Source organism: Colius striatus, chromosome 10 (genome assembly GCF_028858725.1).
Source record: "Colius striatus isolate bColStr4 chromosome 10, bColStr4.1.hap1, whole genome shotgun sequence".
NCBI lineage: Eukaryota > Metazoa > Chordata > Aves > Coliiformes > Coliidae > Colius > Colius striatus.
Genome location: NC_084768.1, coordinates 1,705,889 through 1,723,195, shown reverse-complemented (window position 1 = coordinate 1,723,195; position 17,307 = coordinate 1,705,889). Strand labels below are relative to the sequence as shown.

Genomic DNA, 17,307 nt, shown 5'->3' with positions numbered 1-17,307 from the left:
GTGGGTGTCACCCTGCGTGCTGGGCTTGGCGGGGAGAGGGTGAGCTGTCCCTGGCACTGCAAGGGGCTGTGGGCAGGAGAGAAGAGAGAGAAGAGGGAAGAGAGAAGAAAGAAGAAAAGAGAGGAGAAGAGGGAAGAGAGAAGAGAGAAGAGGGAAGAGAGAAGAAGAAAAAAGACAGAAGTCAGAAGAGGAGAGAGGAGAGGAGAGGAGAGGAGAGGAGAGGAGAGGATGGGGATTGGGGGAGGAGGTGGGATAAAAGGGGAGGAGAAGAGAGGATCAGGGGAGTGCAGAAGAGGAGAGGAGAAGATGGGAATTGGGGGAGGAGAGGAGGGGAATTAGGGGAGGGGAGAGGAGAGGTGTAGAAAAGAGAAGAAAGGAGAGGAGAGGATGGGTATTGGGATAGGAGATGGGAGAGAAAGGGAAGAAGAGGACAGGACAGGGGGAAGGGAAGGGAAAGGGATAAGGGGAAGAGAAGGAAAGGAGACAAGGGGAGTGAAGTAGATTAGGAAGATTAGGTGAGGGGAGGGGAGAGGAGAGGAGAGGAGAGGAGAGGAGAGGAGAGGAGAGGAGAGGAGAGGAGAGGAGAGGAGAGGAGAGGAGAGGGAAGAGAGGAGAGAAGAGAAGAGAAGAGAAGAGAAGAGAAGAGAAGAGAAGAGAAGAGAAGAGAAGAGAAGAGAAGAGAAGAGAAGAGAAGAGAGAAGAGAGAAGAGGAGAAGCCCACAGCCTGACCTGCAGCTCTCCATCAGTGTGGGACCTGCTGCCATCAGAGAAGCATCTTGTCGCGTTTGATTTTCTGTTTCTATTCTGTATCATTATATTTTGTTCTGTCACAGAAACACTTTTCCCCAGCATTGTTTCAGAGTTCAAACACGGCTCCTTCTTGTGGTACCATTAAAAGTATTTGCCCCAGCTTGAAAGAACATTTAGTTCTCAATCTCCACATGTTGTCTCTAGGAGCTTGCTCTGACATATTCTATTGTCCCTCCTGTCTTCCACTTGCTGGAGAAGAAACAGGCACAGTACTGCTCAAGTGGCTGGGTGTGACATGTGCTTGAGGCACAGCATCTGTCTCAAGGGCTGTGTTGAGGAGACAGCCTGGAAAGCAAAGGCAGAGCCCGATTCCCCGTTCTGCTGTGCAGCTTTGCAGCCCTGGCACTCTCCTGCTGTGGGGCTGAGCCTGAAGCCCCGAGTCTCTCCTGGGAGGGAACAGCACTGAGGCCTGAGAAGAGGAAAGATTGCCCAGCATGAAGCTGCTGTCAGCCTTTGGCAGGCAGGGTGGCGTTTCTGAGCTGCCTGGTGCTGCCGTTCCTGGGGAGCACTGCAGAGCCAGGGCAGCTGCCTGTAGCCGCAGGCAGGAGCGTGGGCAGCAGCAGTGAGCGGGGCTGTGTGCAGCTGGGGAACGGCTTTGGCACCGGCACCGGGACTGAAGTGCCCGAGCCCAGGGCAGCATCGGCAGCGTCGTTCCTTTTGTCAGCGCCGGCTGCTCGGGGCATCTCTGCACCCAGCGTGCCCCTGGGAAAGGAAACAACACAGCTCCCATCCCTTACGGAGAGACGAAGCGACGATCCCACTGTGGGCACTGTGGCCTGGCTGGAAATGCTTTCAGCTGCTTTGGCTGCTTGGTCCCACCATTTACAGCCCAAACACAACTGACTGGCCCCCTAAGGCTCGCTCCCTCGGCCCTTCCCAGGCTGATTGCAAAGGGCTCCTGCTCACAGGCGTCTGCACAACACACAAGTGGCTCCTGGCACTATTAAACACGTTCAGCCCTTGGCTTGCCATTCTCTCCCCATTCATCACTCAACTCCTCATCTAAGCCCACACCTGCTGGTATGAAATAGCAACAGAGGACAGGGATCTGGGGCCTGTGAATGGGAAAGCTCTCAAGTCTGGTACCTGGTGCAGGCATTAAAGGTGTCCCACGTGGGAAGCCTGCTTCCCTTTTCCTTGCAGGTGCTATTTAGAGCACACACAGTTGCTTTTTGAAAGCAAAACAATCACAAAAAGCCCAAAGAAACAGCTGGGTGATTTCCCTTCCCCAGGGCTGGCCACTGGACAAGGTGCTGGTCGGCAGCACTCTCAGGGTGCAGGGCTGGGCCCAGGACAGGCCTGCTGCAGGCACCACACTTCTGGAGGCTCCTGCTAATGCAGTTCCTGGGCAGTGCTCAGGGAATGAGGGCACTTGTCCATAATTGCTAGCTTTGGTCCCTCCCCATCGGTTCTGGCTCCCTGCCCTCATCTGTTGCTTCCTCCCTCTCTGTCTTCAGCCCATCACTGTTTTTAATTTCTCTTCCTCTGTAGGACTCCTTGTCTGTATTTTCTAACCCCTCCCTGTCTGTCCCACACCCTGTTGCTATTTTTCCTTTCTCCTCTCCTGCTCCCTGCCCTTTGCCTTTTTCTATCACCATGTTGTGTTTCCTGGCCTTATTTTCCCTCTCTCCCCCACAGCCTGTCCCCACTTTCCTGCCTGTCTCTCTTGCTCAGCTGGCTGGAACTTCTCTCTTCTCTCCAGGCCTCCATCCTGCTCCTCACTCCCTTTTAGCTCTTCCGAAGAGATGGGAAATACGCCATCGCAGCCACTAATGTGTAAGTGTGGCATCGATTGCACTGGCCCAAAAGTGAGCGAGAGGAACCGTGTGTGCGTGTGTGAGAGGCAGAGCAGCCAGGCTGGCCAGCATGTACTGGGGAGTCCTTCTCTTGGGAAGCTCCTTTTGCCTCTGGTTGATGTTTCAAAGGCCTCTGGCCAAATGTAACCGCTGGCTGTTGGCTGGAGATTTCTTCCCGCTCTGCCTTTGATCAGATCCCAGGTGTGAAACGGGCTGAAGTTGTGCTGTTGCTCTGATCTGCAGAGATACTGCTGTGTGCTGACAAGAGTGGCTGTGTGAAAAAGGGACGGGAGCCCTTGTGGGTTTCTGTCACAGGCCTCCTTTTGCAGCAGCTGTTTCTTCCTTTTCTAAAATGCAATTACTTGGAGACTGAACTTCTCATGAGCCTGCATTCTGCACTGACGCCCTGCCAGAGCAGAGGTGGGATTCATGCCGTGGATTTCTAACTGTCAAGGAAGGATTTTACTAGTCTGAGAGGATGAGTTTTCTTTTCCCCATCTTTAATGTTTTCCTTTCCCCATCTTTAATGTTTTCCTTTTTCTTTCCCCACTCTTCCTCCAGGGCAGCTTTTGCTATAAAAGAAGGATTAAAAACCTCCCTTCTTGCCACAGGAGCCATCCTCCTCCTCCTCCTCCTCCTCCTTCTTCTCCTGCTTCTCCTTCTCCTTCTCCTTCTCCTTCTCCTTCTCCTTCTCCTTCTCCTTCTCCTTCTCCTTCTCCTTCTCCTTCTCCTTCTCCTTCTCCTTCTCCTTCTCCTTCTCCTTCTCCTCCTCCTCAGGAGACTTTTTGCAACGGGAGGAATCCCGTTGCAAATTCTTTCACTTGCCGAGAAATGTTCTTTTTTTTTCTTGGGGGTGGAGGGTGGGAAGAATGTTTTCTTCCCATTTCTTAAAAGTGAAGCAAAAAGTTAAGGCATGTTTACTTTGTTCTCTGCTTTTCTCAATCTGCTACTCTCCGTGCTACCTGATTGTCCACTCTATGCCATTAGTGCTAGAACCCCAACTAAAGGAGGAGAAAGTCTGTGTTGGATTATGGAAAGCTGTTTCACTCTATATAATTAAAAGGTAACTTGTGTATTTCTGTAATTAACGATGAAGTTGTACTGAACTCTGCAAACTGCAAAAGAAAACTAGGAAATTAACCTGACATGGCTTAAAATTGCACTGTTTTCTGTTGTGTTGCTTAGAAGTAGCAGAACGTCAGTTCTCACTAAGTACATTGATAGACTGATGAAGTAACAACAGCAGAGATGTATTTTGAAGTATCTGTTCTAGCTTAGATTATTCTGTGTCAAGTATTGTGTGCAGTTTCTCAGCATGTGGCTGCGTTTTTAAGTTTTTTAAGCAGTAAAAGCTTATTGTAAGGATTTTTATTGACAGCCTCAGCTTCTGCATTTCTGAGGCTATTGATTTATCTGATTATTAAGGGTTTCAGAAAGAATAAAGTAAGAGGGAATTGGGTAATGTAATGCTAGTGTTGATATTTATATCCTTACTAGTGGAGACATTCAACAGAAATGTACTTAGAAGCATTTAATATACTGCAAAGTAGTTTAATTGATCGTTTATTGTGAATGGGGAAAGATCAGGAATTTCAGACAGGCATATTTTTATGTGGAAGTGAAAAACTCCCCAGGAGTTTGCTTAGCATTTTAATCTTTTTTAGTTCAGCACTGCAGTTACCTTGGAGTCGCTGGTGCGTGTCGTGCTCACACTCTGCACTGCTTGAAAGTAACTTGTTTGTATGCTTCTATCCTTGCAGCTTCCCTTCTCAAAGCACATGTTACTGACACCCCTTTGTCGTTTTTCCCTCCCCTCTGAACAGAGCTAAAGGATGAGGATCCAATAATACGGGGAAATTCAGCTCGAGATTTGCATGACTTCAAGTTTCCCAGAGTCTGACGTTTCCTTCAGACCCCTTTTTCATGGGAATCGGAATTTTTCAAGGAGAATTGGTAGATACCAACCATCAATTTGTGTAGACTTGTCAAATTATCGCAGAAGGCTGTTTGGTTTCTCTGTTACTTGCCGTAGTAGATGCATATACCACAACCAGCCTGTAAAATAAGGCTTTTACCAGTTGTAGCAGTGAGTGAGGGTGTTTGTCTTGGTGTTCTGAGTCCCTGCATCATTTGGCCATAGCTACAAGTTGTGACCGTTTTTATTGACTTACTTTAAAGTAAAAGGACTGAAAAGGTGAATGAATACCAGTGCACCTGGAAATAGTGAATAAAGGCTCTTTATGTCAAAGAGGGGAGTCAGCAGAGTGCAGGCTGGGAATAGCACATTTGGCATTGCACAAGTTCTCATAAAGCTGACATGGGCAAAATAGGAATTGTGTGTGTTATGGTGTACAACAGCCACAGCATATTGCAGTAAATGGAAGGATTTGGGTTATATCAGGTGGCTTGCAGGCACGCTGGCTGGCACAGAAGCATATAAACTGTGTGTATAGACAAATACGAACCTCGCTCAAGTTACACTGCACACACATCCAGCACAGAGCAGTCCAGGAGGAGTAATGTCAAGCAGATAGACGATACCATCCCAGCAAGAGATCTGTGAAAGAAGTGGGGGAAGATAGTGACAAGTTATTTTTGCATTTTTCAGAGGCTCTACTAGCACTAAATCAAAGCCAATTCACCTCCACAAGCAGGCAATTTGAAAAGAAACTGTTTCTATAATACCAACTTGTCAGCAGTATGACTTGGTTAAATCCTCTGCTCTAGCAAAGAGGGAAGCTGGTGTGTGTCTCACCTGCCCTGCTGCTTTCTGAGCAAGCCTTTCCTAACGCTGGGATGGATTTTCACGGCTCGTGTTGAGATCTGGGTCTCGAAAGTGACAATTGGTTTTGTGGGCATTCATTTTTAATTAAACTACTTTTGAAATTGACTTCTAATGGCTCAAAAATGTATTAATATAGCAGATATGTAAATGTTTAATTTGGTGTTATGCATACACAGTAATTGCTTTCCGTGATGGTTCTTGTAGAGGGAACGAACTCATCCTACGATTCTATTCTCATGGAAACATTCTTTTATCCAGAAATAGGAAGCACAAATTAATGACTGAATTATCACTTCAGAAAGAGAAACTTTCCTTCTGCCTTTCATCAGAAAACGTAAAAATGCCACTGCATAACCATAGCTCTGACACCTTGCATGTATCTTTCCATGGTTGCCCTCAACCTTGACATTTGCAAAGTCACGTAGAAACACAAACAAATTTGTATTTGCCAACATTTTTAGCACAACTCTGCTCAGAAGCTTTGGTGGGTGGTGGGAAGCAAGGAGGGTCATGCTGTTTTGAAGTTCCCTATGTGGCAGGGTTTTTTATTTACAAAATTAGGCAACTAAAAGCTAAGTTGCAGTTTGTGCAGCTTAAATGAGGATTCTTTTGTGCCTGGAGTTGGAGATCACAAGAAGGTCACTCCAGTACTTAGCCCACACCATGCTGATAGTGCATACAATAAAATGTACTTTCATACTGAAAAACCACAATGTATTTCCTTTTATCTTTTCACTAGGTTTTAGATATTTCCAGCTGTTCTGAATCACTGACATGAAGCTTTCAAGCTGTGTCTTATTATGAAATGGGAAATATTGAACCTGTAAATCCTTATGACTGAATACAGGATGTCCCACTAAGCAGCACGTTTGTCTTTGATTCCTTTTTCACTGTCAGTGTGTTGTTCCTGTGTATTTGCAGTTACCGTATGTCATTAGTAACTACTTTAGTCCTGTGGAATTTTGATAGTACCTTGACAGCCTTGCCCATGTCTCAGTTGTTTGTGCTGCAAGACAAGCAAGACAGTCTTGTTCAGACATCATGATGAGTTGATAATAAGAGGAATGAAGCAAAGAAGAAAGGAATAAACGGGCCTAAGAGCTTACTGTACCATGTTGTGGCTGCAGAGTGTCTGTTAGATTTTTCTCCTGCATAATTCATTAGAGAATGTCATTCATTAGAGATTGTTAGAGAAGACTTGCTTACTGTGAGTTCAAAATGTTGTGCTTAAGAATGTCTGTTTCACACAAACCTCATTTGCTTAATTGGTAAAACAGGGGCAGTATGTCCAAATATTTGAAATTTCTCTGTCACTTTGGATTCTGGAGTGTTGGTGCAGCACCATTCATGCTGAACCATTCATGTCTTGACTGCTGGCCGTGCTGTCATGAGAGTGCCGCAGCGTGCTGTGCGACTGTTTCAGAGACAGTTCTCAAACCTGTTGGCCATCTGTGATGTTCAGCCTTTGGTGCTACACGTGCTGCTTCCGTTAGGTTCCCAGTAGAGGGCAACACACGCTGATTTTTGAGTGTAAGACATTTTCTTATCTGTTTCGCAAGGCAAAGTAACAGCAGTCCTTGTCCTGAGCTCTTCGAAACTGATTTACTCAGCATAGTAAATCTCGTTATGTCGAGCTGCTGTATTACAAGTGTCAGGATATGAAACCAGGTACTGTAGTGCTCACTCACTGACACTGGGATCATTTCTCACTAGAAATCTACTGAGTTGGATTTTTGCTGCATAGTGTTTGAGATTAAATAGATTTTAAATATCTATATGCTGTGACTTTCTTTTTATAGCTTGACTGAGTTTCAACATGAAGATTTTGGGCAAGATAAAACTGGACAGGCTGTACCAGACAGTTTACAGTCCTGCACAGGTATGTTGCATATAGCTGTTACACTAACCTTAGGAGATTTAAGCCTACTTCTCTTTGGGTCCCAAACAGGCCACAAAGATACCTTTATAACCCCTCTTTGTCAAGACAGCTCTTCTGTATGTCTGGCTCCATCAGCCTCTGGGGAGCCACTGTACCAAGCTCTTGCTAATGTCATACTCTGCTCAGTTGTGTCCCTGATGTGTTCTAAAGGGTGTCGGGAAGGACAGCCTTGGGCTGTTTCCCAGTATGGAGAATAAATTCTCAGTGTTGCTTTATACAAGTTAGTTTTGTACCTCAGAAGCCCTTGGTAGCATAAGACCTCACATTTTCTGTTGGCAGTTTTCTTGCTACAGTGATCTACGTATGATGAAATTGTCCCTCTCTGGGAAGGTAGTCCCAAAGCTATGTGAATACCTACTTCAAAAGGCAAATATAAGATGTGGGGAGGAAATGGATGAAACATACAAACCAGTAATAAGAGTGAGATTTGGCTTAGGGATTTTTCTAAGTTAGTATTATTTTTTCTTTCTTCCCTCTGCAATTGAAAAATAAACTCACATTCCGTGCAGTTGGCTTCTTCATGTCTGTTTGTGCACGAGGAAGGCTGTCTGATTTGTCAGTATATGCAGCTTGGTCTGGTTTTTATTTTAAGCAAATATTTTGACATGTTTGCCTCTTTTCAAAGCTGACTGAATATACTCTGAGTCACGTCATTTTATCTAAAAGTTCGTTTACTACTAGAATCTGTCCCAACATTAATACCTGCCAGTTTCCATCTCTGTATAGCTGTAGTGAGTATGATGTTGTCCATCCTTTTATTTTTGCAAGACAGCAGTTCAACTTTATTTAGGAATGACCACGAGAGGTTGTCTTTGTAGCCAGTTGATGATGATCTACTTCATTGTGCTGCTTTAAAGCAATAGAAATTAGTGTATTTTCCCAAATCTTTAATATATTAAGAGACTGAAAGGATGAGGAAACTTTGAAATTGGACAAGAATTAGTACAAGTGATTGTTTAAAGTGCAATTTTATGCCAAAGAGAGAGCAGCCTCAGGTACTGTGTAGAGATCCATTCTTCAACAGTAAGAATACATGTCTGTAAGCAAGTCTGATAATTCATTACTTCATTGGTTGTTAATCTTCAGTGAAATTTGTTGTTGCTTTTAAAAACAACAAATCAGATTGAGTGTTCTCAGCTGACGTTATTTCTGGTGTCTGTAGTGTTTATTGTGCTGTGCTGTTTCTCTAGAATGTTTGGGATATCATGTAATCTGATAAAATGGATGCACATGTGCAGTTTCAGGGAGCTAGTTTAAAAGGTTGGGTTTTACAAGGATCTGAAGATGTACAGTGCCTCGGTTTTTTTAACTACAGTAAAGAAATCCTGCATTAGATACTTGTCTTTTGATGTTTTTTGTATATTTATATCTAAAAAGCAGATATATTGCTATACTTTTCTTCTTAAATTAAGACATCGTTTGCACTGATATTTCCTCAGTATGTATGAAACCCTGTGTAACTTCAGTTGGCTGATACTCAAAATAAATCTATCAGTCCTTCATGTGATAGACTTATGCAATAATTACATGCATGTGTGTAAATGTTCCTACTAAGCATATGCACATATTTTTCTCACATAGTGTCAGTCCTCCTGGCAATATTATTAGTCTTGTATAAAATACTGTTGAGCTGATGCTACTTTTATCCAAGTAACAACAGCATGTTTATATTTGCCTTGACAAGCCTACCAACTCTGATGTGTGCATCAAAGTGAACTCTTTTCTAAGCTGTGTTCCTTTTTGAACACCCCTGAGATTTTGAAAATACCCTTTTGTTCAGCATTCTGAGATTATGTGTCAGTGATTGTGTATCATATGCTTGGCTTTCCGTTTATTGATATGCAGGTCATAGGTAGCACATCAAATGGAAAAGCTTTACTCTAAGCCTCATAGTGTGGTTACCATGGACCCAGGTAGAGCTCTTTTATTTTAAATACCAGCAAAGGAGACTGCCCTTACCTGCTTTCACAAGATATTTATGGGAACATGATTTTTTGTTTCCCTCCTCTCTTTATAACTGTATATTAACAGTGCTGACGCTTTTGTCTCTTAGCAGCTCACTGTCATAGCAGCCTGCGTCAAAGTAACACTTCTTGCATAGTCATTGTATAGATGCAGAAAAAGAGACAATATCTAAAGGAAAATAAATCATTAAACTGTAGTTTTTAAATGTTGTAATATCGTGGTGCAGGGAGGAACGTGGTTGGGATAAGGGTCACTCACTGGAATTCCATTTACTCCATTTATTCCATTTACTGCCTTGGCAAGAAGTGTCAAAGGAGGAGTAAAAGGTTGCAGTCAGTGCTGTCAGATAACATAACTGTGAAGCAGAAGTGCACTGACTTGGATTTACTACCGAAAGTATTTGAAGAGAGAAGCTTTACCGTAACAGTGCAGGCTGACGGCCAGATGAACAAAGAAAGAAACATTTGCTTTGGACTCTGATGATACAGTAGATTTTTTTTTAATCCTTCTGCTAACTGCACTCAAAACAAGGTTCATCTCAATTGTTTTTTTGGGATATCAGATCTTTAGATGTGCACCGTAGCCATTTCTAGAATTTGATGGCTGCCAAAGGCTCTGGAGACTAGAGGAGGTCAAACATTTCCTGTATTTTTTTCTAAAGCGTGGCCAGATCGTTAAAGATTTCAGCATCTTATTGTTGGAATAACAAGTGGGGGCTGTTCCTGCTGTGTTGTCCTAATTACACATCTGTTTAAGCTAAGTTAATAATGAGTGTACAAGCAGGACACACAAATTACTGCACCAATTATATATTGAGGGAGAAAAATCAAGTCTTAATTGAAGTTTAAGAAAGAGAAAGGGTGGGGTTTAATCCCACTGCTTCCATTCGGAATTGTTTTGTACTATATTTGCCTAACAACATAAAGTCCTCAGGCTTGCACACAATACCGTAATTCTCCAAGGAAAATAGTGAGAAAAAAATATGTTTCTTGGTGTAGCAGCTTTCACATGCCAGTGAGGAATTCCAGTTCTGTGAGAAAAAACGCTGCAGACTGTTCTATGTAATGCAGAGCTCAGTTTCCACATTGGTGTCAACTTTCTTTGGATTGACCGTCCTTTCGTGTCTAACTCAGTGCATTAAGACTTTTATTTCCCTTGTTGAGTATTGTTGCATATGTTGTATCAAGTTTGTCCGTGTACATTCTGGTTTCTTCATTTTTCAACATCCTGATACTCATTCATAGCACTTAGGGCACTGAAAAGAAGTAAACTAGCCTGTGTTCATAGAGAAATGTTGGGGTGGAGAATATGCCCAGTTCAGAAGGCTACCTGATGAGAAGTTCTTTCACAGGCAATGGAGGAGACACAAGGCTTCTCTGGGAATATTTTGAAGTGAGCTTTCTAATAAACTGAAAAAGATGATGTTTAACATTTACCTTCAAAATGTGAAGCTTCTACCATTCTCCCAAGTCCTCAAGTTCTATGAAGCAGGAAAGAATGGAGCTGCCATTGACTGTATAGCAAAACACTGTAAAATGTAGTCTAGTCCTCAACATAAGCATGTAGTTCTTGTGCAAGGGATGGAAAAGCGGGCTTTCACTTACAGCCATCTTAAACTCATTTTCATGGTTTCTGGCTGCTCATTAGACATTTCACATGCTCTGCAAACATGAGCCACGATGATGCTCTTCATGTGGTGAAATAAGTCTTTTTACTACAAGTCTGTTCTCTGCTATTACCAGTTCACTCCCATTTCAGCCCTCGCTGGAATTCGTTGTGTTGTATGTTTTGAATATTCTGCCACGTCTTCATAGCTGTAATCTTCTAATTGCAATATTTCTCACGGCTCAGAGGAGTGAGTGATTCTGTGAGCATAGAAGCAACTACATATTTTTCTGTGTTTCTAACAGACCGAGAAGGAATGAGTGATACACCTGAAACTGAGGAGACTGGAGGAACTTGTGATTCCTGGCAGAGTGGCCTGTGGGCACAAGTGAAAGACAAGTTAATGAAATATTTGCATCACAGCAACATTTTCCCAGAAAGCATCCCACGTAAATTTGATTATCTGCACAAGGACTTACTGATGCAGCAGTACAACCTTCATGCAGCAGTGCACCAGCCAAAAGAAACCAGAACAGAGAAAAATATCACTGAGTTTAAAAGTGCTAGTGGCCTTGGGTCTTATGAAGTGACAGTTCTGGGTAAGTATTTGGTAGCTGGGCTTCTGAAAAAGGTTAAGCAAGAGCAGTATAAAATCATAGCTTTTGCCATGTTAACTTGGGAGCAGCTTGAAGGTTCATCAGAAACTGAATGGGTTTCTCTGAACTGATCGGTTGATTCTGAGTAATTCTTGAAGCTTAAATAAAATGATTGGCATGTTAGATTTTTGTTGGACTTGTGATTTAGGATGGGTTTTTTTACCAGAATGCTGTAATTCTCATTACAAATACCTTCAAATGAAATGTTTCTGCCATCACTTGTGATATCAGCACAATTTTGTGTGTACCATTTGAAGAATATGTGTAGCCCTTAAGCTTTTGGTTACTGCAGTTAGAGGGAGGTCCTGTTCACTAGTTCAACCAGTCTGCCATAATCAGGTGAATTATTCAGTTGCACTTGATTGTCAGCTGACTTTTCTGCTGGATGGGTATTCACCAGAAACAAGTTAGTGTTCTTAAAGGGAAAGGGACAACTATGAATGCTTCTTTGGAGCTTTAGTCTCAAGGTGTTTTTTGAGCACTGTTGCTCCTAAAGTGCCTTTTTTTCCATGCTAGAGTTAAGGGCTGTGCTTTAGCCCTGCTCATCAACTGCTCTCTGCTGCTTCTGGGTGGCACAAAGGGGCTGTTGATTGATCTTTGTTAAGATACAAATATACAAGTATCTGCTTGTTAGTGTTACTGTGGGATCTTAATCTGTTTGATTTTGTTTTCCTACTAAAAGGAGAATGAAATTGCCCAGCTACAGATCCTTATGTTAAGCTCCCATAACTTAGTTGTTTCCATTGTTTGCTAAGGGAGATTTGCAGGGAAGGTTTTTGAATATTTACAGTCACTGGAATCCTGACACTGAAAATATACAAGATGAAGGAAGCACAGGTATTGCACTACATACACACTGGTTCTACAGTGAATTCTTCTGTCCTTGTAGTAGTGACAAGGTTTAGAAGGAGTGTGAAATGGCTTCCAATGTTGGTTTAGTACTTTCTGAGCTAACAGCACCATTAGCTTTCAATCATAGTGTGTTACAACAGCATATCAATTTGAATGTGCTTATGTATAATATACATAGAAAGAAGTGTGGTTTTAGATGTCAGTTACAATGAAAGTAAATAAAAGTCAGTGTTCAGTCTGCAATATTTTGGGTGGCTTTTTTCAATGGTGCACTGTTGAGGTGAGGGAGCACTGGAACTGGCTGCTCAGATGGGCTGTGGATTCTCCTTCTCTGGAGACATTCAGACCCATCTGGATGAGTTCCTGTGTGACCTACACTAGGTGGTCCTGCTCTGGCAGGGCGTTGGACTGGATGATCTTTCGAGGCCCAGCCCTCGGGATTCTGTGACTCTGTGATGAAGTTGCTAATGGGCTGAAGCTGAAGTTTTCTGCTAACTTAAATATTGTTTTCAACAGGTATAAACCATGACGTAGCAATGGATGTTGCGTTTCTTCCACTGTTTTGCCCTGAAGATCCCCACTTATTTCAACTGGAAGACATTCAAAATGATACGTTGTTGTCTTGCATGAGTTGCATCTCTGCCTGTCAGCACCAGGCCACCAGCCATGGAGGGCTTCGCCACACCTTTCCACTTTCAAGTGAGACTGGCTTTCATTGGCCTTACTTATTGATCATTTCATGTTCTGTCTTTCAATGCAAGAGTTAATCCTCTGTGGAAATCTCTGGTTTAGGTCAGAAATTGTTCACCTCTTCAAGGAAAGACCCATGAATTCTGTGTGACCACTTTCAGTAGAGATACAATACTGAACTTTCGAGGCAGTTTTTATCGGAGCTGTTCTCACACTCTGAAGATAGTATTTTCATATCCAAACCACAGACTCCTAAGTGACCAGTTCTTGATGCAAAATGTTCCTGACATAGCAGATGGTATGACTGCCTGAGCACTTGGCTTGGTCTGCTTTGAAAGAGAGTAGAGCAACTGTCAGTCAGTCAATCCATTTCACTGACGTCGCTCTGAAGGCACACTGCAATGCCTATAAACTGTTTACCTGCTATTCAGCTATTTTCTTTCAGATTACACATCTAATTACTAGCACCTCATGCCAGATATGGTGAATGCTGTTCATGTGCATCATCCTGCAAAGTGCTGTATGAGCATTGCGTTTATATAGACTGAAAAGGACGATTGTTGCCTTGAGTTGTTGTCAGTCGTGAAATGGATGACAATGATGGTCACTTGTGTGGAAGGACAAACAGGCAGTACAGTAAGCTTGTCTTTTGGTAGGATACCAAGGAGTATGATTGTCATCCCTCTTTCTCTGCCTGCGCACGTACGCACACAGGAGCGGATGTATCAGGGTGAGAACTGAGAAGAGAGACAGGCTTTCCCAATATGAAAGGCAACGTTTGCAAAAGGATTCACTGGCTGGAATATAAATGTAGGCTGGAAATTAGAGTAACCTTGAGTCTCAGAGCTGATATGTTCCATAGTGACCTTCTGGTGGGAGGTACTAGGGGCAGCCTAGCTCTCTTTTGACTCAAAGCTTACTATGTTTGTGAAAGGGATTTAATGCCATGGTGCCTTTAGTACCAGGGGCTGGACTTAGCGATCCAAGAAGTCACTTTCAGTTCTTTTTACCTGAGCAAGGTCAACTGCAGTGCTTTTGTAAGTGTGCTTTTGTGAGTGTAGCACCCAAAGGTTCTTCATGTATTTATTAATTAAATATTTTGTAGAAGAAACTTTGGTAGTGGAACTTGCTTCTGGCTTTGCAAGAGAAAAACTCTGCTGCTTAGCATGGCAGGATGCACAGTCTGACACACAACTAGGGGATTTTGTGTTGATCACCTCTGTCCTCTTCAGTAACAGTTGCGTTCTGAGCGCACAAAGGAGCCCAGCAGCTGTGGGAAGCTGCTGCTACACAGGAGCCAGAGACTACGATTTGGACAACTTCTTGTCTGTATGCTAAGTAGCAGCTGGTTCCTCTGAGTTCTTTACCAAGTCCCACTTTTTCCTCCCATGTTGAACAGCCTCAGATCATTTGTGCAACTGGACCCTTAGGAAGTTATTCTCAAGCGGGAGCTAAGACGCATTGCTGTTTGACAGCTTGTCTGTGAAAGAAGCTGCTCTCAGGTCAATTCTTTGAGAAGGAAAGATTGCATTATGGAAGTTTGCCAATTCAGTTGTAGCTTTATTGACCAAAGCCCACAGAGTTAATTCATAGGAACAGATTTCTCCTTTTGTGGAAAACTACGAGGCACGTTTTAGCAGCCTGTTTGTAACCGAGTGTCTGTTTCAGCTAGTAAGTCGCTTGTCTGCTCTGAGGCCAGTGGACTTTGTCTTCAGGTACTTAAAGTCTGTACCCTAACTTGAGGTAATTGAAGGAGAAACTATAAGTATGTTAATTTTAGTACAAGTTTGTAGGCAACTTCAGATAAAAAGTAAAAGCCTTAACATTCTGAAGACATTGATACTATTATTCTGTCTCTCTAGTGTGGTTTACAATTTTAAAATGTGTTAATGCAAAAGTGGATCTTGACGTGCACAGGGGCTGAGAATTAAATGTGACTGTACTGGACGTTCCTCTTTAGTGTGACCACACAGAGTTGGTGCTAGAGCAATGTATGTCAGCCCGTGGCCCTCAGCCTCTCGTAGCCTTGCACAGATGGGAAATGAAAACGTCCCCTCCTGAGAAAAGCACAGTGCTGCTTGGAAGATGGTTCTGCTCTGAGTTTGTTGTTCATGGCTATGTGACGATTAGAGGCCATTGTTCTGGAGTGAGAGAGATTTGCACCAGCACTTCATGTACCAAACTGAGCCGTGCTGACCGTGTCAGCGAGTAGTTTATCTTTAGATATACTTCTGGTCGAAGTCTAATTTTAGGGACACCATTCTTTACAGAAGTAATTTTGAAGTCCTCCTCTTTGTAGGACAGGAGTGATGTGGCTGTCACAGAGGTGCTCTGCTCAGTTGCTCTGGCCACTCCATCCATCCCACGCAAAGGCTGTTGCTGCATTGCACCGCATGCTACACTTTAAACACGTAGCATTAATCATTTCATCCTCCACGTTAGGGCTTCCTAACTCTAAAAGAAATGCCAGAATGGTGTGAGAGATGTGTAATACACACCTGAGGCTTTAAAGTATTTAATGGTATTTTACAAAAGTGTTGTTTGACATTTTTATGGCAAAAGCCGGGAAGGAAAGAGATTTCTTTACTCTTGCAGAATGAAGTGCCAGTGTTAGAAGCACGGGCACTGTGTATAGCTAGAGAATATTCAGCTCTTCTGGTAGAGTTGGAATTCCAACACTCAGGGTCATTTCATAGAGGCCCTTGCCCCCTCCCTGTAAATTATGCTGAACTTAATATGCCAACTTCAGTTGCTGAAGTGTTGCACTGTTCATCCCAGGCTGCACCACTATGCCTGTCTCCCTCTTCCCTGCCAGCCCAGCACAGGATAAAGATCCTATCTGCAAAGAAACTACTCACTGGTTTATATCACTTGGTGTCTGTTGACACCAGTATGAAACCAAAGTATTTTTGGTGTCTGAGTCTGAGTCATGTTGATTTTGCCATGTTAACGGAACCTTGCAAGATGTCATAGGAATCCTCTTTCTTGTTGCAGTGTATTGCCCCTGCTGAGGGAAGAAATATCGTCAGAGCACATTCCCTAACTGTACAACTCATACCCAACCAAAGAACTGAACTCTCAGAGCTTACATTGGTACATTTCTTGTGGTTCCAGCACTCATTTCAAAGAAAACAAGAGGAAGATACACTGTGTGTAGCCAATGGTACTTCAGAGTGTATAAAACTTAAGTCATTGATCTGAGAGGTAAGAACCATTTTTATTTCATGTGATGTAAAACCAGAGTAACACTGCAACCTGAGGAATATAAATAACGGGATTAATCTCTGTCAGTGTCTTGCATTACTTCTCTCCATTATCTTTTCACTTCTGAAAGCCATCTCCATTTTCCAAGAATCTGAGGGGAGATCTTCTCAACACTTAGAAATAAATACCCAAAGGGCAGGTGTTGAGAGGATGGGGCCAGTCATTTTTCTGCAGTGCCCAGGGACAGGAGAAGGGGTAATGGGCACAAGCTGGAACACAGGAAGTGCCACTGGAACATGAGGGAGGCACATGTAAGCACAAGCTGCCCAGGGAGGGTGTGGAGTCTCCTCTGGAGGTTTCCAAACCCACCTGGGTACGTTTCTGTGCACCTCAACTGAGGTGACCCTGCTTTAGCAGAGAGTTGGACTGAATGATCTCTAGAGGTTCCTTGCAACCCTGACCATTCTGTGACTGTAATAAAAAGCTTCTGTGACTGACAGAGCCTCCATGTAAATGCACGCTTGTGATGGGGTTCTGTGCAGCCACTTATTGCTTCGGGCGGCTGCAGGGCTGCTCCCTTAAAACAGTTCTGGAAACTGTCCTGGCACTGAGGGGGCCTCTCCTCCAGCCCAGTCTGACCAGTCAGGCGCCTCTGCCAGCACTGTTGAAGAAGGAAAATCTTCAGCCAAAGAGGAGATGTCGGAGTGGGACAAGATGGAGACGACCATATGGATCCCACAGACAGAGACGGAGGGACGACAAGCACCAGGCCAGAGACCCCTCTGCAACCCGCAGTGAGAGCGCAGCTGTGCCCCTGCAACCCGTGGAGGGCAACGGCAGGACTGAGAGCCACCAGCAGCTCCAGGTGAGTGTGCCTGCACGGGCAGAGACTGTGTGAGGAGGGGCCACGGCACAGGCTGTGCTGGAAAGCCCAGAGGCACACACAGGGGACAGGAGCTGCAGTCCTTGGGATGAACACACACAGAGCGGCCTGTGCAGGGCTGC

General features: G+C 43.7%; 1 protein-coding gene across 1 annotated transcript; it reads left to right on the top strand.

The window, feature by feature from the left end:
• The first annotated feature begins 2,519 nt into the window (after window positions 1-2,519).
• Window positions 2,520-17,100, top strand: LOC133626264 (RPA-related protein RADX-like). Its single transcript, XM_062003908.1, has 6 exons — window positions 2,520-2,586; window positions 3,594-3,669; window positions 7,191-7,270; window positions 11,206-11,499; window positions 12,925-13,107; window positions 16,931-17,100. The coding sequence occupies exons 1-6, from the start codon at window positions 2,556-2,558 to the stop codon at window positions 17,098-17,100; spliced, it is 834 nt and encodes a 277-aa protein (XP_061859892.1). The 5' UTR covers window positions 2,520-2,555.
• The last annotated feature ends 207 nt before the right edge of the window (window positions 17,101-17,307 follow it).

Excerpts from the sequence above, each read along its gene's own strand:
- LOC133626264 (XM_062003908.1), top strand. The coding sequence starts at position 2,556 with ATGGGAAATACGCCATCGCAGCCACTAATGT. Across the intron at positions 2,587-3,593 it reads GCCATCGCAGCCACTAATGT|TGCTAGAACCCCAACTAAAG; the intron begins GTAAGTGTGGCA and ends CTATGCCATTAG. Across the intron at positions 7,271-11,205 it reads CAGTTTACAGTCCTGCACAG|ACCGAGAAGGAATGAGTGAT; the intron begins GTATGTTGCATA and ends TGTTTCTAACAG.